This window comes from Mobula birostris, chromosome 4, assembly GCF_030028105.1.
Source record: "Mobula birostris isolate sMobBir1 chromosome 4, sMobBir1.hap1, whole genome shotgun sequence".
Taxonomy (NCBI): Eukaryota; Metazoa; Chordata; class Chondrichthyes; order Myliobatiformes; family Myliobatidae; genus Mobula; species Mobula birostris.
This window is the reverse complement of record NC_092373.1, coordinates 40,626,399-40,646,152: the sequence shown is the minus strand read 5'-3', so window position 1 is coordinate 40,646,152 and position 19,754 is coordinate 40,626,399. Positions and strand designations below refer to the sequence as shown.

At 41.0% G+C, this 19,754-nt stretch overlaps 1 protein-coding gene across 4 annotated transcripts in view; it reads left to right on the top strand.

The window, feature by feature from the left end:
- Nucleotides 1-19,754, top strand: part of mcf2l2 (MCF.2 cell line derived transforming sequence-like 2) — a 407,668-nt gene that overhangs the window by 321,302 nt on the left and 66,612 nt on the right. For all 4 annotated transcript variants that reach the window (XM_072255231.1, XM_072255233.1, XM_072255232.1 and 1 more), the window contains 5 exons: nucleotides 3,583-3,708; nucleotides 8,253-8,474; nucleotides 10,005-10,097; nucleotides 12,691-12,769; nucleotides 13,315-13,381. In XM_072255231.1, coding sequence (XP_072111332.1) covers nucleotides 3,583-3,708; nucleotides 8,253-8,474; nucleotides 10,005-10,097; nucleotides 12,691-12,769; nucleotides 13,315-13,381 — 587 coding nt within the window. The remainder of the gene's footprint in view (nucleotides 1-3,582; nucleotides 3,709-8,252; nucleotides 8,475-10,004; nucleotides 10,098-12,690; nucleotides 12,770-13,314; nucleotides 13,382-19,754) is intronic.

Below are 19,754 nucleotides of genomic sequence, written 5' to 3'. Positions count from 1 at the left end.
GGTCCCAGCTATGCCTGCCTTTTTGTTGGCTTTGTGGAACAATCTATGTTCCAAACCTATTCTGGTATCTGTCCCCAACTTTTCCTTCAGTACATCGACGACTGCATTGGCGCTGCTTCCTGCATGCATGCTGAGCTTGTTGACTTCATTAACCTTGCCTCCAACTTTCACCTTGCCCTCAATTTTACCTGGTCCATTTCCGACACCTCCCTCCCCTTTCTAGATCTTTCTGTCTCTATCTCTGGAGACAGCTTATCTACTGATGTCTACTATAAGCCTACTGACTCTCACAGCTATCTGGACTATTCCTCTTCTCACCCTGTCTCTTGCAAAAATGCCATCCCCTTCTCGCAATTCCTCCGTTTCTGCCGCATCTGCTCTCAGGATGAGGCTTTTCATTCCAGGACGAAGGAGATGTCCTCCTTTTTTAAAGAAAGGGGCTTCCCTCCTCCACCATCAACTCTGCTCTCAAACGCATCTCCCCCATTTCACGCACATCTGCTCTCACGCCATCCTCCCGCCACCCCACTAGGAATAGGGTTCCCCTGGTCCTCACCTACCACCCCACCAGCCTCCGGGTCCAACATATAATTCTCCATAACTTCCGCCCCCTCCAATGGGATCCTACCACTAAACTCATCTTTCCCTCCCCCCCCCCGCTTTGTGCAGGGATCGCTCCCTACGCGACTCCCTTGTCCATTCGTCCCCCCCATCCCTCCCCACTGATCTCTCTCCTGGCACTTATCATTGTAAGTGGAACAAGTGCTACACATGCCCTTACACTTCCTCCCTCACCACCATTCAGGGCCCCAGACAGTTCTTCCAGGTGAGGCGACACTTCGCCTGTGAGTCGGCTGGGGTGATATACTGCGTCCGGTGCTCCCGATGTGGCCTTCTATATATTGGCGAGACCCGACGCAGACTGGGAGATCATTTTGCTGAACACCTACGCTCTGTCCACCAGAGAAAGCAGAATCTCCCAGTGGCCACACATTTTAATTCCACGTCCCACTCCCATTCTGATATGTCTATCCACGGCCTCCTCTACTGTAAAGATGAAGCCACACTCAGGTTGGAGGAACAACACTTTATATTCCGTCTGGGTAGCCTCCAACCTGATGGCATGAGCATTGACTTCTCAAACTTCCGCTAATGCCCCACCTCCCCCTCGTACCCCATCCGTTATTTTATTTATATACACACATTCTTTTTCTCTCTCTCCTTTTTCTCCCTCTGTCCCTCTCAATGTATCCCTTGTCCATCCTCTGTGCTTCCCCCCTCCCCCTTTTCTTTCTCCCTAGGCCTCCTGTCCCATGATCCTCTCATATCCCTTTTGTCAATCACCTGTCCAGCTCTTGGCTCCATCCCTCCCCCTCCTGTCTTCTCCTATCATTTCGGATCTCCCCCTCCCCCTCCCACTTTCAAATCTTTTACAAGCTCTTCTTTCAGTTAGTCCTGACGAAGGGTCTCAGCCCTAAACGTCGACTGTACCTCTTCCTAGAGATGCTACCTGGCCTGCTGCGTTCACCAGAAACCTTTATGTGTGTTGCCTGAAATTGCAGCATCTGCAGAATTCCTCGTGTTTGCGTTTTTATACTCCCATTCCAAATGCCTCGTCTTCATTTTCGCAGCACAGCCTTCTCCTTCATTTACTGTGATCATCTAATTTCTTTTGAAGGCATCTAAGATATCAGTTTTATTATCACTAACAGACCGGATGTTGTGAAATTTGTTGCTCTGAAGCAACAGTTTGGTGAAAGACTAAAATCTCCGTTAAGTTGCTGAAATAAGCAGTGTGCCACTTGAGATCCTAGAGCCTGCATACCAGTCAGAATATGTTCCTTCATACATCTGTACAAAATTTGCAAGAGATGTTGGTGACATATCAAATCTGCTCAAACTCCTGAAGAAATATGGGTGTATTAATATGTTGGGCCCAGGACAGATCCTCTGAGATGTTGATGCCCAGGAACTTAAAGCAACCCACCCCTTCTACTGTAGACCCCTAAATGAGGATTGGCATGTGTTCTCCCAACTTCCCCTTCCTGAGGTCCACAGTCAATTCCTTGGTCTTACTGATATTGAGTGCAAGGTTGTTTTTGTGACACCACTCATCCAGCTGAACAATTTCACTCTTGTATGGCTCCTTGTTGCCATCTGAGGTTCAGCCAACAGCAGCGGTGTGATCATTGAAATTATAGGTGATGGTTGAGCTGTACATGATTGTAGAGAGAGCAGAGTAGTGGGCTAAGCAGTTGCCTCAACCCCTTCCTGTGGAGGCATACTACTTCCAAAAAAAGAAGTTATTTATCCACTCTAAACCACTCTCCTAAGACAGAAAGCATTGAGGGAATAAATGGATCTTTCTTAGTTTGAGTGGCTCTAACTTGTGGGGTCACAAAGACAGGTGTATGGGCTCAGCTAGTCAAAATCTACATCAATGATTTGGCTGAGGAACAAAATATCATAAAAGACTGCTAATATGACAAAGCTCTGAGCTTGTGGGAAGCAAGGAGAATAAAGTGAGGCTTCAAAGTGATATTGACAAGCTGAGTGAATGGACAGGATGTTTAAAAAAAAGGTCATTCACTTTTGTGTACAAAAAAAAAGCAGGGTATTTTTAAAGAGTAAAAAATTTAACCAGACAGTGGTGTGAATGTGGAATTTATTTCCACGGGTGGCTGTGAAGGCCAAGTCACTGGGTTTATTTAAGCTGGAAATTGATAGTTTCTTGATTGGTAAGGGTGTCAAAGATTATGAGGTGAAGGCCGGAGAATGGGTTTGAGAGTGAAAATAAATACGTTGTGATCAAATGGTAGAGCAAACTTCATGGCCTATTTCTGCTCCATGGTCTAAATTAGGTGATGATATTTAAAGGGACCCAGGTCTTCTGTACATATTTCACTAAAAAGGCCATGTAAAGGTCCAAGCGATTAGGAAGATGAATAGAATGTTGGTTTTGTTACAAATTGACTTGATAGAGGAGCAAAGATGCCTTATTGTATTTACATAACGCCTTAGTGAGGCAGCACCCGGGGTACTGTGTAGAATTTTGCTCTCCTTACCTAACTACGAGGTGTTTGCCGTTGAAGGTACAGCAAACATTCAGTAAACTGGTACCAGGGATGACAGACTGAGTAGACTATGCCCAAATATTCCAGAGTTTAGACGAATGTAAGGAGATCGAATTGAATCTTAAAAAATTTCAACATGGCTTGAAAGACTGCTTGTATGGAGGCTTCCTCTAGCTGAAGAGTCCAGAACCAGGAGTCACTGCCTCAGAGCAAGACCTAAGCTATTGGGGTTCAGAGAAGGAGAAATTTCTCTTTGCAAAGGGAACAGGCATTTCGGCATTCTCTACCTTGGAGATTTATGGAGTTCTGTATATAAGAGAATGAGGAGATGTGGATTAGTACAAAAAAATGACAATGAAGTTATAGCTCTGTGATCCTAACAAATCTCCATCCAAAATGGCCTACCCTTGCTCTTATTTCTTATGTTCTTATTTTCTTGTATCATGTTCAACAACTAATGCACTTAGTTATGACTGTCCAGTAAGATTAACTGATTGATTTTCACCAGGAAATGCTGAAGTGCAGTAAGAATTCAGAAGGCACCGCTGAATTGGAGGAAGCACTGGAGACAATGATTAGTATAATTAAATCAGTAAATGACTCAATGCATCAAATTGCCATTACAGGATTTGAGGTAAGAGAAAACAATACCCAGTTTATTTCAGTTTTGAGTACTTTATGTAATCCTGAGCATTGCCCCACAGTTGATATTCTGTTATTGATTGATCACTGATATTATTACTTCACAAACAATTAGTTACTTTTTTGGTACTAAATGCCAGATATAATATTATGTAATGTCCTTTGCTGTCTGTTTCTAACATTTACTATTAGAAATATCTGATCATTCATATCTGTGAGTATTGAGTTTCCAGCTGTTCTGTTATTTGCATTATTTATTTGTAATTATTGGATAATTCAAATCTTACTTACATCATATACCACACAATGATAGAATGATTGCGAGATGAAGGGAGGCATTTGGCCCTCTGAATCCCAACTAGCTCCATGCAACAACAATCCAGTGCATGCCATTCCCCACTCTCTTCCCCTAGTTCTGCAAATTCTATCCTTTTAGAACAGGGGTCCCCAACCTTTTTTGCACCGCGGACCGGTTTAATATTGAGAATATTCATGTGGACCGGCTGACGGTGGGGTGGCGGGGGGGGGGGGGGGGTGGGAGGTGGGGTTGTTAATCACGACCAGAATATAGGTGATAAGTCAACTATAAGTCACTTATCAGTGGCTAATACACTCAATTTCATTTCTGAAAGAGTTTATTTAACGAATTTAATATTAAACACACAGCGCATATTTTCCTCACATGAATATAGCGATAAGTCAATTATAAGTCAATTATGTCCAGTCTATTCCGCAATTTAGTTTTCATTGCATTCATTGCAGGAAACTTGGCCACAGAGATAGGATGTTGGAAATGGAAGCAATGTTTTCAGTGCTTTCATGGCTATCTCAGGATATTCAGCCCTGACTTTGATCTAGAATGCCGGCAGAGATGTTATGTCAAACAGACTTTTCAGCCCACCGTCATTTGCAAGCTCGAGGAATTGATCTTCTTCTCGCGCTGAAATGGATGATTCACCAGGGACATCCACAAATGGGACACGGACCCATTCCTTTGCACGTCTTGGGTCATTTGCGGTTGGGAAGTAACGCTCAAATTCTGTTGACAGAGAAGATAGGTGATGGCGCACCAGCTGTGAGAAGGACGGTGCAGCCTCAGTCTCTCCCAAAATCCCAGCTAATGTTGGGAACATGTCAAATATGCCCCTGTCCACTCGCCGTCCCCACAGTTACAGTTTGGCTTTGAAAGCAGACACTTTATCTGCCAACTTGAAGACAGTTGTCATTCTCCCCTGAAGTGACAAGTTGGATTCATTGAGCAGGTTGAAGATGTTACACAGATAAGCGAGTTTTGCGATACACTCCTTGTCACTGAAGTGTGCTGCCAGTGGTGACTTCTTGCTTGAAAGAAATCTCTGTAGTTGCTCTCTTATCTCAAAAACCCCAGCCAGGGCTCTCCCTCTTGATAGTCACCTGACATCAGTGTGTAAGAGAAGGCATTTGTGCTCTGCATCCATTTCCTCGCAAAGCTGCTCAAACAGACGTGAGTTAAGGGCTTTTGCTTTGATGTGTTTGGTAACTTCAACAACATCACTCAATATGCTGTTAAGATCAGGTGACATTTTTCGGCTAGCCAGCATTTCGCTGTGTGTGACACAGTGTGTACACTGGCATTCAGGAGCAACCTCTTTGACTCGGGTAGTGAAACCAGACTCATTAAACCGTTCCAACAGCTGTGCTTCGATGTCCTCCGCTGTGTCATCGATTCTCCTTGAAACTGTGGTAGCTGAAAGAGAAACCTGTGCCATCATGTTAGCTGCAGCTTCTCCCAACAGTTCACGGCACATGTCCTTGGCAGCAGGCAGAATCAATTCTTCACCAACAGTGAAAGGCTTCTTAGACTTAGCAATACGGCTAGCCACTAAGTACGACGCTCTCAGAGCAGCAGCATTTGTGGAGGTGGTGGCTGTCAGCACTTGCTTCTGTTTCACTTGCTTACGTTTTTTCCACTCAAAAAACTCAACGGGTTTGTCTTTAAGTGCAGGGTGCTTGGACCCAAGGTTCCGAAGCAGTTTTGAGGGCTTCATTGCCTCATTAGACAGCTTGTCTCCACATATTGCACACAGGGGGCTTGGAACGTGTGAGTCACTGGTGGCAATAAAGCCATATTTTATGTACGACTCATCGTATTTTCTGTTGAAGGAAGCTTTCTTTTTTTTTGCAGTCTCGGCCTCAGCTGTCTCTGCATTATCATCATCGTTAGGCCTTTTATGTCCCCTACCACCTCTTCCAAAGAAACTCCCAAGCGACGTTTGTTTTTTACTCATCGAGTAGTTGCAGGTTAATGACCGACTGATGACCTTGTGTGAGTAATAACTTCACGTGCGTTCAAGTTCAACAGTGGGCATGACAGGGAATGAGGAAAGGTGCAGCTGACTCATATCGTTTCACATCGCCAAATCATATCGTTTCCTTGCGGCCCGGTAGCACATGCTTCGCGGCCCAGTGGTTGGGGACCACTGTTTTAGAAGTTATTCAGCTCACTTTTGAAAGCTACCATTGAATTTGTCCTGGGTCAGTGCATTCCAGGCCCTCACCATTTACTTTTCCCTCCTGATGAAATCATCAGTAATATTAAGCTGTAGTCCAATGTTTGAGCTGGGCTAACAGTAGGGATTTTAGTCAAGTGAGAATTATTTTGGGGAGATTTAGAATTTAATCGTTTTAGGGTCTTAAACAGCTAGGGTTAAGGGTTCTTCTACATTACCTTTGGCATCTTGCATGAATATAGCCATCTGAATGAGTGAACAACTGGTTTGTGATTCACCCTGATTAACTTCCACCTGTATGTTTATACTTAACAAATAGAACTCCCAGCAGGTTTGACTAATTGCAATTATGGTACTAATCACATTAGTTATTTTCCAAAAATGCATTATATCGAAACTCCTTTAATAATAATGTTTCAATGTTGTCAATGGAACAGATCTTTTCCCAATTATGGGAATCTGGAGGTTAACTTCTTGTAGTTCTCACAGCTCATCCATACTCGCAGGTGCACCCAATATTTCATTAAATTTTTCCTATATATTGGAAAACTGTGGCGCCTGCAACATACTTGTTTAGAATCCAGAAATATCTGCGGTGAGTGCTTTAGTGCCAAAGGATCCATTGTAGGAGGAAGTTCCGGGGTTTTAGAGTAAACCAGTTTATAACACATTAAATATAAGCTGACTAATCTGTTGCAAAATACTTAATGCTCAAATAATAACAACAATCTCCATTTGGGTAGAATGCTTTGTAACACATTGCAAGATGCTTAATGGGAATGTTTTCAAAAGAAAATTGGTACTGAGATGGGAGTGTTATATTAAGGTAAGTAACAAAGAACTTGTTGAAGATGTAGCTCTCAGGGAGCAGTTCAAAGGAGGAAAAGAACTCAAAGTTTGGGAGACAGAGTGGTAGGGGAGATGCGGTAGAGTTCTAGAGTTGATGGTTAAAGGTATGGTCCCAAATGGTGGAGAAAGTAAATTTAAATATGGTGAAGAATTGGGGGATTTCTGAAGGAGGTAGAGCCAATAGAGATTACAGATGTAGGTGATGACACAAAAGGATTTGTGAAAATTAAAATCGAGATGCTACTTAACTGTGCAGATAATGGTCTGTAAACACAGATATCATAGGGAAAAAGGCCATGGTAGGACTCGGGTTGTTTCAGATAACGCGTGCATATGAAGCGTAGAATGAGGAAGGATGGCTGGGAATAGTCAGCTTTAGAGGTCTGGTTGCAGATACCTTGAGGTAAAGGATCAGTCAGACAATGTTATGAAACGGATTATTTTACTGCTGCTGTGCTCATCTGGTTCAAAGCTCCTCTTAAGGCCAAATGTGAATATAATTATTAAAACAAATGTTTATTCACACTGGATGTGATTAATCGCGCTGTATAAGGGTGTGCATCTTTATGTGGATTTTGAGATCCTCTAGTAATTAGCAAAATGTTAAATGCACGTTACATGTTATTACAACAAAAATCAGATTGTCTCTTCTATTGTCAGTAATATGCTGTCACTGTAATAATAAAAGTGGTATTTTGTCAATATGCAACTGACTTGTTCTTCATTTGTTGGAGATCATTTAGGCCAAAATGGTTGTGAAATTTGCGCTTATCTCCACCACATCTTCTATCCTTGCCTTTGCAAGTTTGTTTATTTGTCATTCAACCATAAACATCACTATTGTCAAACAAAATAGTGCTCCTCCAGTCCATCCGGTCTGATAATAAATTGCTGCCATCCTAAATGTTATCCTAATGTCAATAGCTGATTGCATACTTTATCCTATTGACATCTCTAGTTATTTTAATGCATCCTTATTTACTTACAAGGCTGAACTCTTTAACATTGTATGAACAATTGCATCAGCAAGGTTTCTGCCTATTCAGCACACTAGTTAGAACTCGGTGCTTGGCAATCGCATTGAAAGCTGTCAGAGTGTTCTCCTTCATTTTATCTTGTTGAATTTTCTGAAATTATCATGTACTGTCTTATCCTGTATTAATTTAGATTCTGCTTTGGAAATGTGTTATTTTCACAGGGTAACTTAAATGATCTTGGGAAACTCTTGATGCAAGGATCCTTTAACGTGTGGACAGACCACAAGAAGGTTCACAGCAAGGTCAAAGACTTGGCACGGTTCAAACCAATGCAAAGGCATTTGTTCCTATACACAAAATTACTATTGTTCTGCAAGAAAAGAGAGGAGAATGCAGATGGGCATGAGAAGTCTCCCTCATACAGCTTTAAACATTCGCTGAAGGTACACAATAGCATTAGAGTCCAGGCAAAATTACTGCTATGTTCACCCTCTACTGCCAGTCCATTATATAAAGCTCTACACATTCCTTGACCCTAAGTATCCATTTGTCTGTGCTCCTGGTACTTCCTTTCATTGTCAATTAGTCAGTTGCCTGAACTCAACATGAGGCAGGGGACATTTTGTGCATTGAATTCCCCTCTCTTGATATTGTCTTATGCAATGACAACTTTGATACTCCATAAGTTGGTAAAGCTCAAGGCAGTAACTGGGGCTTTGTGTTATCAAGTCCTATCTAATTCCCAGGCTTCCTGCTGTCATGGGTCTGGAATGGGAATCCACAATTTTCTCAACAATAACCTGCAGTATATAGTCATAGTCATCGTCATACTTTATTGATCCTGGGGGAAATTGGTTTTTGTTACAGTTGCACCATAAGTAATAAATAGTAATAAAACCATAATAGTTAAATAGTAATATGTAAATTATGCCAGGAAATAAGTCCAGGACCAGCCTATTGGCTCAGGGTGTCTGACCCTCCAAGGGAGAAGTTGTAAAGTTTGATGGCAGGAATAACTTCCTATGACACTCTGTGTTGCATCTTGGTGGAATGAGTCTCTGGCTGAGTGTACTCCTGTGCCCACCCAGTACATTATGTAGTGGATGGGAGACATTGTCCAAGATGGCATGCAACTTGGACAGCATCTTCTTTTCAGACACCACCGTCAGAGAGTTCAGTTCCATCCCTACAACAGCACTGGCTTTACGAATGAATTTGTTGATTCTGTTGGTGTCTGCTACCCTCAGTCTGCTGCCCCAGCACACAACAGCAAACATGATAGCACTGGCCACCACAGACTTGTAGAACATCCTCAGCATCGTCCGGCAGCTGTTAAAGGACGACAGTCTCCTTAGGAAATAGAGACGGCTCTGACCCTTCTTGTAGACAGCCTCAGTGTTCTTTGACCAGTCCAGTTTATTGTCATTTCATATCCCCAGGTATTTGTAATCCTCCACCGTGTCCACACTGACCCCCTGGATGGAAACAGGGGTCACCGGTACCTTAGCTCTCCTCAGGTCTACCACCAGCTCCTTAGTCTTTTTCACATTAAGCTGCAGATAATTCTGCTCACACCATGTGACAAAGTTTCCCACCGTAGCCCTGTACTCAGCCTCATCTCCCTTGCTGATGCATCCAACTATTGTAGAGTCACCAGAAAACTTCTGAAGATGACAAGACTCTGTGCAGTAGTTGAAGTCCGAGGTGTAAATGGTGAAAAGAAAGGGAGACAAGACAGTCCCCTGTGGAGCCCCAGTGCAGCTGATCACTCTGTCGGACACACAGTGTTAGCCAGATATGCTAACCAGATCTTTCCATCTGAACTCACATTGCTGCAACTGATGTTGGAGTCAAAGAATAATATCTATAGAAGTTATTACAGAAGGGAAAGAAAACATTCTATCATGATCTAAGTATGATTTTGATGGCCCTAATTAGCCCTGCAGCTGACAATGTATATGTTATGCTTTCAGATGAGTGCTGTTGGTATCACAGAAAATGTTAAAGGTGATATTAAGAAATTTGAGATTTGGTACAATGGCAGAGAAGAAGTATACATTATTCAGGTAATAATGAGCAATGTTAAAATTTACATTTTGTTTGTGTTGTATTATTTAGAGCAAGAGAATAACTTTCGTGCTAATTTCAACACCAAAAGAACTTATGTGTGAAGGTTGAAATCAATGGAACATTATGCTGTTCCTTACAGTTCAAACCCTGAAAATATTCCAAAATCTCTTCCAAGTATGCTCTATCCCTCTGCTTAAATCTCAGTAGACAGACAAAGGAAGTGGAATCCTGAAGGTGGAAGGTTGGATCTGAATAATGGCCTTTAACCCTGAGTATAATTGGATGGCATGCACAGCTGAGAGGGAGGAGAGGTCCAAGACTTGTGTAAGTCTGGATCAGCAGTCCTACAGTTTCTAACACACCAGGAAACAATTTTTCAAAAATTATAGCAATACACATACTGTAAAATGAGCTCAGCAGGCCAGCCAGCATCTATGGAAAAGAGTAAACAGTCAATGTTTTAAACCAAGACACTTCATCAGGACTTTTGGGACTTCATCAAGTCATCAGACCCTTCATGAGTCCTGATGAAAGGTTTCAGCCCAAAATGTTGAGTGTTTACTCTTTTCCACAGATGCAGCCTGACCTGCTGAGTTCCTCCAGCATTTTGCTTGTGTTGCTTGGATTCCCAGCATCTGCAGACTTTCTCGTGTTCGTGCTTCAAAAATTGTAATTCACTTTCCTGGACTTGGAAATTTTGCTGTAGTTTAGCCAGGCAGCAGAGCCACAAGTTCTCTCAGTTAATCTTGAATTGCAATGAGGCAAACTCATTGTTATTATGTCATTGATGTCTTTCTAACAAATAAGACTGTAGGACACAGGAGCAGAATTAGGCCTCTTGGTATGTTGCCTCTGCTCCTCTATTTGATCATGGCTGATTTATTTACCTACTCAATCCTATTCTCCTGCCCTCTCCCCATAATCCTTGAAGCTCTTTCAAACCAAGAACCTATCAACCTGCATTTTAAATATACCTAGTGGGATGGCCTCCACAGACATGTTGCAAGGACGCGGCTGGGGACGGACCCACGTGCAGGACACAGATGCTGAGGCAGAGTCATTAGGCATAGCACCACCATGAACGGGGAGCCGATATCCAGGAGACGATGTGAAGCTTGGAACTAACAGTTCCCAGGAATAGGAAACAAGGTTTACTCTCATAAGAGTCAACCAACAAACTGGCAGCTTCTTGCTGTGGTCACAGGGTTTTTATCCTGCCGTTTCTGATGGGAAGCAGGTGTGTGTAGTTAGTGGTACCCGGGAATGATTGGAATCTAAATGAGGTGATTGAGACCCAATTCTTGAGGCAAATGGCAAGCTGGGGGATTGCCAGAAGGGACCATGACAAGATGTCTGTGGCCATGAATTCCACAGATTCACCACCTCTTACATGAAGAGTTTTCTCCTCATCCCATCCCAAAGATGTACGGGTTAATATGTAACATCAGTGTAATTGGGCTGTGCCGGCTTGTTGTGCCAGAAGGGGCTGTTACCTTGCTGTATCTCTAAATGAACAAAAATTAAAGAGGCATCCTCCTGTTCTGAGGCCCCACACTCTGGTCCTAGACTCTCATACATTAATCCTTTCATTCTGAGGATCATTCTTGTAAACACTCCTCTGGACCCTCTCTAATGCCAGCACATCTTTTTTTAGGTGAGGCTCAAAACTACTCACAATACTACAAATATGGTCTGACCAATGCCTTAGCAAAAGTCAGCTTTACATCCTTGCTTTTATATCCTAGTCCTCTCAAAATGAGTGCTAGCATTCCATTTGCCTTATTACCGACTCGATCTGCAAGTTAACTTTCAGGGAATCCTGCACCAGGACTCCCAAGTTCCTTTGTACTTCTGATTTCAGAAATGGCTCCCCGTTTAGAAAATAGTCTACACCTTTATTCCTTCTAAGAAAGTGCATTGCCATACACTGCCCTACACTATAAGAAATTAGGGCACTCTGGGAATCGATTTCCCTTCCACTGTAAGTAGTGGGTTACAGACTGACAATGATGCTATGAGTAATCCTGGCTTCTTCAGCTTGACCCTGGAAGGTGAAGCATTTGAAGAGAAAACAAGGATATTGGCCACAGCACAGATCTTGATGAAGCATATGCCAAAAGAGAGAGAGGACAGATACAATTTGCTGTAGGTCAATTGTCAATTTGTAGTTGTTCCATTTAAATAAATTTATTTTTAAATAAGTTAAAATTTTCAGATTTTAATGTAGTACCTTGAACCTTTGAATAATTTATTTGAAAAGAGTTGAAATCTTGTATACCTTCTGTGTGCTTAAATTAACATAGATGAACAAATATTAGGAGGAACTGTGGGAGGGGTTGGTGTCAGAGTTGGGGGTGGATGATACTGTGGAGGTTTGGCCATGTTAGATGAATGCATTATTCATATGTGAATTTTTTTTAAATGGCCGACAGAGTGTGTGGGCAGCTGGAAAAGTATTTCCCAAATGATTTCCATCCCAATTTGCCAGTCATATACAATAAAACTGGCATAACCCAGTTAGAAAATCTTGTGCAGTTTTCAAGCTATTTGTTTGTTGGACTCTAATTTGAAATCAATACCTGCTTACAGGCATCATCGGTAGAACAGAAGAATCTATGGGTTTCTGAAATACGGAAAGTACTAACAGGACAATTGCAAGCCTACCGAGGTAAATTATAGTGCCAACCAGGCTATTGATGTTTATTTAAAAATGTTCAACTCTAGTTACCCCTATAATACCAGATATTTCTTCTAAACTTTCCTATTATCTATCATTACATTTCAATGTGTGCAGAAATTCCAATGTCAATAGTTGTCAAGTGGCCAGGAATAAACAGACCTTTAATTTCGGAAGTGCAGTGCTTATTCTAGTTCTATTATCACAATCTAAGTGCAATATCTGTAATTATAGTTTGATTTGATCTGTCTGGGATATTAATGGGCACAGTTATAATAGAAGTGCAAAGCAGGGGACAAGCACACCCCTTGGCAATGCATGCTTAGTTGTTGTAGCCAAAAAAGCAGAAAGTCAGGTCCCTTCCATATAAAGGTAGGCATCTTGTCCAGTCCTATTCAATTCTCTATAGGCAATAGTTTTTGTTGCAGGAGCAGGAAAATCTGGACTATGGATGGAAAACTAAAAGATGCCAAGAACATTTGTTTAAAATCGTAACGTATGCATAATTACATTTTTTTTCCTTACTTGTATGACAGAAGCAAGCCAGCTAAACCAAAGGATCCAGGAACATGTTTATCAAGCTCCACTGACCACACCGAACAGGTATCTACTGAGGAACTAATACTGCCAGTTTTTTTTACCTTTCCAAGTGACAAGCTTTCTCAAATGGTGATATTTAATATGTAGATCACAATCACAGCTGCTATGCAAAGTATCTGTGAGCGTAAAGGAATTATTGAAACTATTCTGTATTTAATATTTCAGTAGTAGTAGTATTACAGAGTAATATTGTAAATATATTGTTTGATTAAGCCATCTTTGTTGTTTGCATAATTCATTATGGGTTATATGTTAACTGCATGAATAGCACACGCCTCACTAAAATGTAAAACAAAACTAGTACACGTTGTTTCCCAGCTCCATGTATTTCTTTCGATTAGTTTTAAGTTTGGAGTTACAAAGCATAATAGTGGTGATGAGGAAGTTTTAAATGAACCCAAGACAACTACCTACCTGTTGAAGCACAGTGAGACATTCGGCTTTTTAAAAGAAAAGAGCACAATACATGCTTCTTTGGGAAGGGACAGAGACAGTTGAGTTTTACAAAAAAAAAAGGCAGAAAATGGATGAAATCCACGGGTTCATAGACAGTGAGTTCCAGGTGATAATATTCATAAAAAAAGAAAGAACAAAAATGGCTGGCTACATTGGGAAGTTAGATGTATTCAATTGCACAATAGATAACTGGATTTTGTATTCTGAGCAAACTGAGTAGTATTTTAAAGCAAATGAAATAACCAATTAGAACTGAATGCCAGTTTTGCTGAGTGCAATAGGTAGAAGAACATACTGTTTGCTTAGAAGTTTGACTGCTCCAACCAAACCAACCGAAATGGGCTTTGATAATATTGTGAAAGTAATGCAGGAACATGTAGAACCAAAACCTTTGCTGATTGCAGAATGCTTTGGGTTTCATAAGCAAATGGAAGGGAAGTCCATTTCATCTTACGTGGTTGAATTGAAGGAGTTGGCTGAGCGTTGTCAGTTCAGTAATCGGCTTTATGATGAGAAATAATTTAATTTGCGGAATCTTACAGGGAAGCGTTTGGAAATGGCTTCTAACGGAAACCTAACTGACATTTTAAAAATCAGTTGAAATAAATGTATCATTGGAAAGAGCAGACAGAGTTGCAGATTGTGTTGCAGTAAGGAATGAAAGAGAGCGTGAAAAAAATTGTAATGTCTGAACAGAAACCAACCTGGGTAAACAAATGATGTTACAATTGTGGCAGGGGCCGACATACACCAGACCAATGCCGGTTTAAGGGCAAAACTTGCAGAAAACGCAATAAAGAAGGACACGTACAAAGAGCATGTCAGGCAGACAAAAATAAATGGACTGCACAGAGAAGAGAAAGAGCGAAAGTGAGGTTGCAGTTTCAGAAAGACCACTAATCTGCAAGCTGTTGATGGAAAAATCTGATGAGAATGACATAGGACTGAGTAGCCTTGAGATACATAATGTGAAATTCAACAGGGGACATGCAATATGGCTTGCACAAGAAGTGAACAATAAGTTAATTAAAATGGAATTGGGCACTGGCTCAGCTGTTTCAGTCATTCCACAAAATGAGTTTGAATGGCATTTCAAAGATATTAAACTGAAGTCTGCAGATGTCTTGGAATCTGTACTGGAGAAGTTCGTAACAGTGAAATACAACAACCAAGAAGCTACATTGGGCTTGTATGTAGTTAAAAGAAGAGAGGAAGTGTTGTGGGCATATGATTGGCTGAGGCAACTATAACATGGTTGGAGATCCATCCACCTATTGGATACCATATCTCCAGCAATAGAGTCAACTGCAAGTGAATTAAGAAAGGTACTGGATGATGCCACAGTAGTGTTAAAGGATGGCATTGGAAAACTCAAATATATCAAGGGTAAAATAGTGTTAAATGAAAATGCCACATGCAAGTTTTATAATGCCTGTCCATGATAAAGTAGTGAGCTAGATTGCATGGAAGTTGAACGAATTCTTTCCAAGTTTAAGTGAAGCCCATGGACAATGTCTATGGTCCCAATAGCCAAGAAGGATGGGTCTGTCAGGAACTGTGGTGATTTTAAGGTCATCATCAACCCAGTACTGAAAGGAGATCAATTCCCTCTTCCCAGGATAGAGGATATCTTTGCAAACCTCTCTGGAGGGAAATCCTGCAGCAAGGTGGATTTAGCTGAGGCCTACCTACAGATGGAAATGGAAGAAGAGTCCAAAGTGCTTCTCACCATAAATACTCACTAAGGGCTTTATTGCTATAATCTTATTTTTGGAGTAGCATCTGAACCTGCACTCTGACAGAAATCTATGGATCAGGTGTTACCTGGATGACATCATTGTTACTGATGGGGATGACAAGGAACATCTCCAAAATTTCAAGACAATGTTAAAAAGATTAGAAGATTATACACTCAGAGCATGATGCAACAAATGTGAATTCTTTCAACCAAGCTTCACTTACTGTGGCCACATGATTGATGCTCAAAGATTACGCAACTGTGCAGAGAAAATTCAAGCAAAGGTGAAAGGATGTGTCACAGTTGCAGCCCTTTTTAGGATTTGTCAATCACTGTAACAGGTTCCTGCCAAACTTGGCTACTGTGATCCACCCCTGAACTCATCATTACAGATTGGGAAGAAATGGCAATGGACAGAGCATTGTGAGGTGTTTTTCCATAAGGTAAAGGAAATGGTGACAGTAGATGCCATACTCAAACAATATGTTCCACATCGTCCAGTGAAGCTTTCCTGTGATGCCTCACCTTATGGTTTAGGTGCAGTCATGTCACATGTTGAGTGATTGAAGTGAATAACACTTAGCCTTTGTGTCATGGCCCCTTACCGTTGCAGAGGAAAAAAAATTATGCACTGCACATATTGACAGAGCTTTGAGTCTGGTTTGGGGTGTAAAACATTTACACCAGTACTTGTACAGGAGAGAGTTTATCCTTATTACTGATCATCAAGCACTAGTGTCCATCTTTACTCCACAGAAGGGGTTCCATTAACAGCAGTGCAAACCCAGAGATGGGCTCTGTTTCTTGGAGGACACCACTACAAGATCGAATTCAAGAGGACAACTAATCATGGATACGCTGATGGATTGTCCTGTTTACCCTTGAAAAAGGACATATCTGAAAAATTAACAAAAGAGGACACTCCTCTAGATGTATTCTCCATAGTGCAAATTGAAAGTCTCCCTATTATGGCAGAGATGACCCAAAGGGAAAGCAGAAAAGACCTCATGTTGTCTCAGGTCTACATGGTATCACAAAATGGCTGGAATGTGCAGCAGAAATCTCAGTTTCCCCATTTTTACCAGCACCAGGATGAACTTGCCCCTGACAGGGGTTGCCTCGTGTGCGGACGGACAGTTGTTGTACCAGCCAAGCTGAGGGCTAACCTGTTGGAGAAGCTACATGCCAGTTATCTAGGCATGGTCAAAATGAAAGCATTGGCTCGGAGCTTTGTCTGGTGGCCTGGGATAGATCAGATCGAACAGATTGCCAAACACTGTAGGGGATGCCGAGACATCCAGAGAAAGATGTTCAGAGCTACCAGAACCACTTCCTGCAGACCCAGAGTTAACTCCTACAACCACCATGGAAGAGGCTCCAGACGTGAGATTGTTTCACAGCCACAAGTCTCACCCACCAAGCAGAGTGACCTCCCCCGCCCCGTTAGGAAAGACGTTATTCCACAAGAGTAAGAAATTCTTTTCAGCAATTAAATCTTCAGGCCTGAATGGGACAACTTAAAATTTACTATGCTGTGCATGTCTATCTAGTAGTTGTTTTAAAACTTCTGTGGGGGGGGGCGGTGAATACTTTTTATAGGCACTATGTAATTTGAGATGTATTCCGTATTGAGTTGGAGTTTGTAACTAAGCAGAAAGGAGTGATGTGTATTTAATATTTCAGTAATATCGGAGTAATATTGTAAATAGATTGATTATGCATTCTTTGTTTACATAATTTATAGTGTGTTATATGTAAAAGTACATGAATGGCATACATCATAATGCTGCTGTATCATAAGGGCATGGCTCGCTAAAAGGTAAAGCGACACTAGTACATGTTAATCCTGGCTCTGATTTTCTTTCAATTAGTTTTATGTTTGGAGTTACACAACAGAACAGAAACCCTGGTCCTGTTGCAGGGTTTTGACCCAAAACATTGACAATTCCTTTTGTCCTACAGATGTTACTTGACCTGCTGAGTTTCTCCTGCAGATTGTTTGTTGCTAATTTTACAGATTGATGAAATTTCATCAGAATTAACCAGTTCTAATACACATTTGAAAGGCTGGTTACTTGGTGATTTAAAAGTTAAGTCGTGAATGTTATCTCATGTCTATTTTGGAAATTGAGATGCACATTTTCAAAACCATTCTGAACTCTGGAAGATTATAAATTGCCAAAGATGGAAAACTCAAAGAGGGGACTGGATGGAGAATTAGAGTATTAGGCGCTAAGAAGCTCAATACACAATTACTGAACAGAGATGTGCTGCAAAGTGACTGCAAAAGTGCATTTTGTTTTCCGGTATAGAAGAGGTCCCATTCTGAGACCAAATGCAGTACATGGATAGTAAGGGTATGGATGGGTTTGGTCCGGATGCAGGTCGATAGAACTGGGTAGTTTGAATGGCTTGGTATGGACTAGATGGGCCAAAGAGTCTGTTTCTATGACTACACTAAAATAGAACTTTCAAAGATTTTGTAGTATCCTGAAGATGACATAACTGGAAGAAAAATAGAGGGAAGGGTTAGATTGATCTAAGAGTAGGTTAAATGGTCAGTACAACTGTGTGGGCTGAAGGGCCTGTACTGTGATGTATTTTTCTATGTTCTGTTACAAAAGAATCTTGTACTAAATACTACTTATCATGAGGATTAGTTTATGATCTCTTTAGGGATAGACAAGGTTACGTTAAGCATACTGCATAACCTAGTTCTGATGGAAAGCAGACCTTCTGTACTTCCTGCTGAAGTCATATCAGTCAAAGTAGAACTTATTCCTGTTCTATTCGTGTAATGTTCGAAAACACTCTTGGCTCTCTGGGTGTCGCCATGTGCATGCTAAATTATAAAACAAAGCACCAGAGAACTTTGATCTCTGAATTTGAACCAAAAGGAACAATAAAATAAAGCTGAAGAAACATTTCCACCTAATTACAAGCTGAAAGCTGATTGACATCCGCCTAATCACTGATATTGCATAAGAATATCAGATGATATAAAACAGATGTAGATCAATCAGTCCTTTGAATTGTATTCACCGCTTACTAAGATCATGCATGATCCAATCACGATTTCAACGTAACTTTCTTACTTTCTCCTCATACCCCTTAGACTTTAAATGTCTGTCAAAGTCTATGAACACATTCAATGACTCCACCTGCAGTGCTCCTTAGAGTAAGTAATACAAAGATTCATGATCCTCTGAAAGGAGTTCCTTCTCATCTCTCTCGCCTTTATTTCAAAACTCCAGTGAGGATAGGGCCAGCCTGTCCAACCTTTCATCAAATCTTTTTTCAAACCAGTAAGTCTTCTCTGTACCTGTCTTCAATGCAAGTACATCCTTCCACAAATTTGGAGACAATCAGAACTAAATGCTGCACCTCAACTGAATGTGACCTTGCTGGAGCCCTGACAAATTGGACCAAAACATTCCTACTTTTATAATGCATGTCCTTTGAGTAAAATTCAACAAGTCGATTACTTGTTGTTCCTGCAGAATTTTTTTGTGCTTTATATATTAGTGCCTCCCCCTACCCTACTCCACTCCACTTGAGGTCTCATTCCATTTTTAGTTTTTCTTTATTTCAAGGTTGATGCCTCCCATTTTCCCACATCATGCTCCGTTTACAATTTCAAACACATTCATATAATCTCTATGTGACCCATTGCAGGATTTTGTGTCTTCCCCATCATGCTCGCCCATCTATCTTTGTGTCAACAGTAATTTGAGCTGTAGTACTCTCTTCATTAATCTGAATCCTTTCCAATATATTGCCCCCAAAATCATGTCCAGTAGGCTTTAAAATGGTACCCTATTGAACAAGAAACTGATCTGATTTTGAAATTGAGCAACAAAAGTACTTTTTGGAAACATCATGTTCATTTATTTTTATTGCCAAATGTCCAATTCTTTATTGGATGAACGTCAACAGCAAACACAAGTAGATCTTACCTCAGATTCTCACCCACTGCTTCCTGAGAGCAATTACATGCAAGAATGTGAGTCTGCTGCTCATATTTTCTTCATTAAATTTAATATTCTATATTTCAAAACAATTATTTGAGGCTAAAATGAATATAAAACTAAACTCCGTACTTTTTCAGGAATGCAAAATAAAACCTAAACTGTGTCTCAGAGCTAAAGGATGAGATTGATTGACAGACATTTTTTTTTTGCC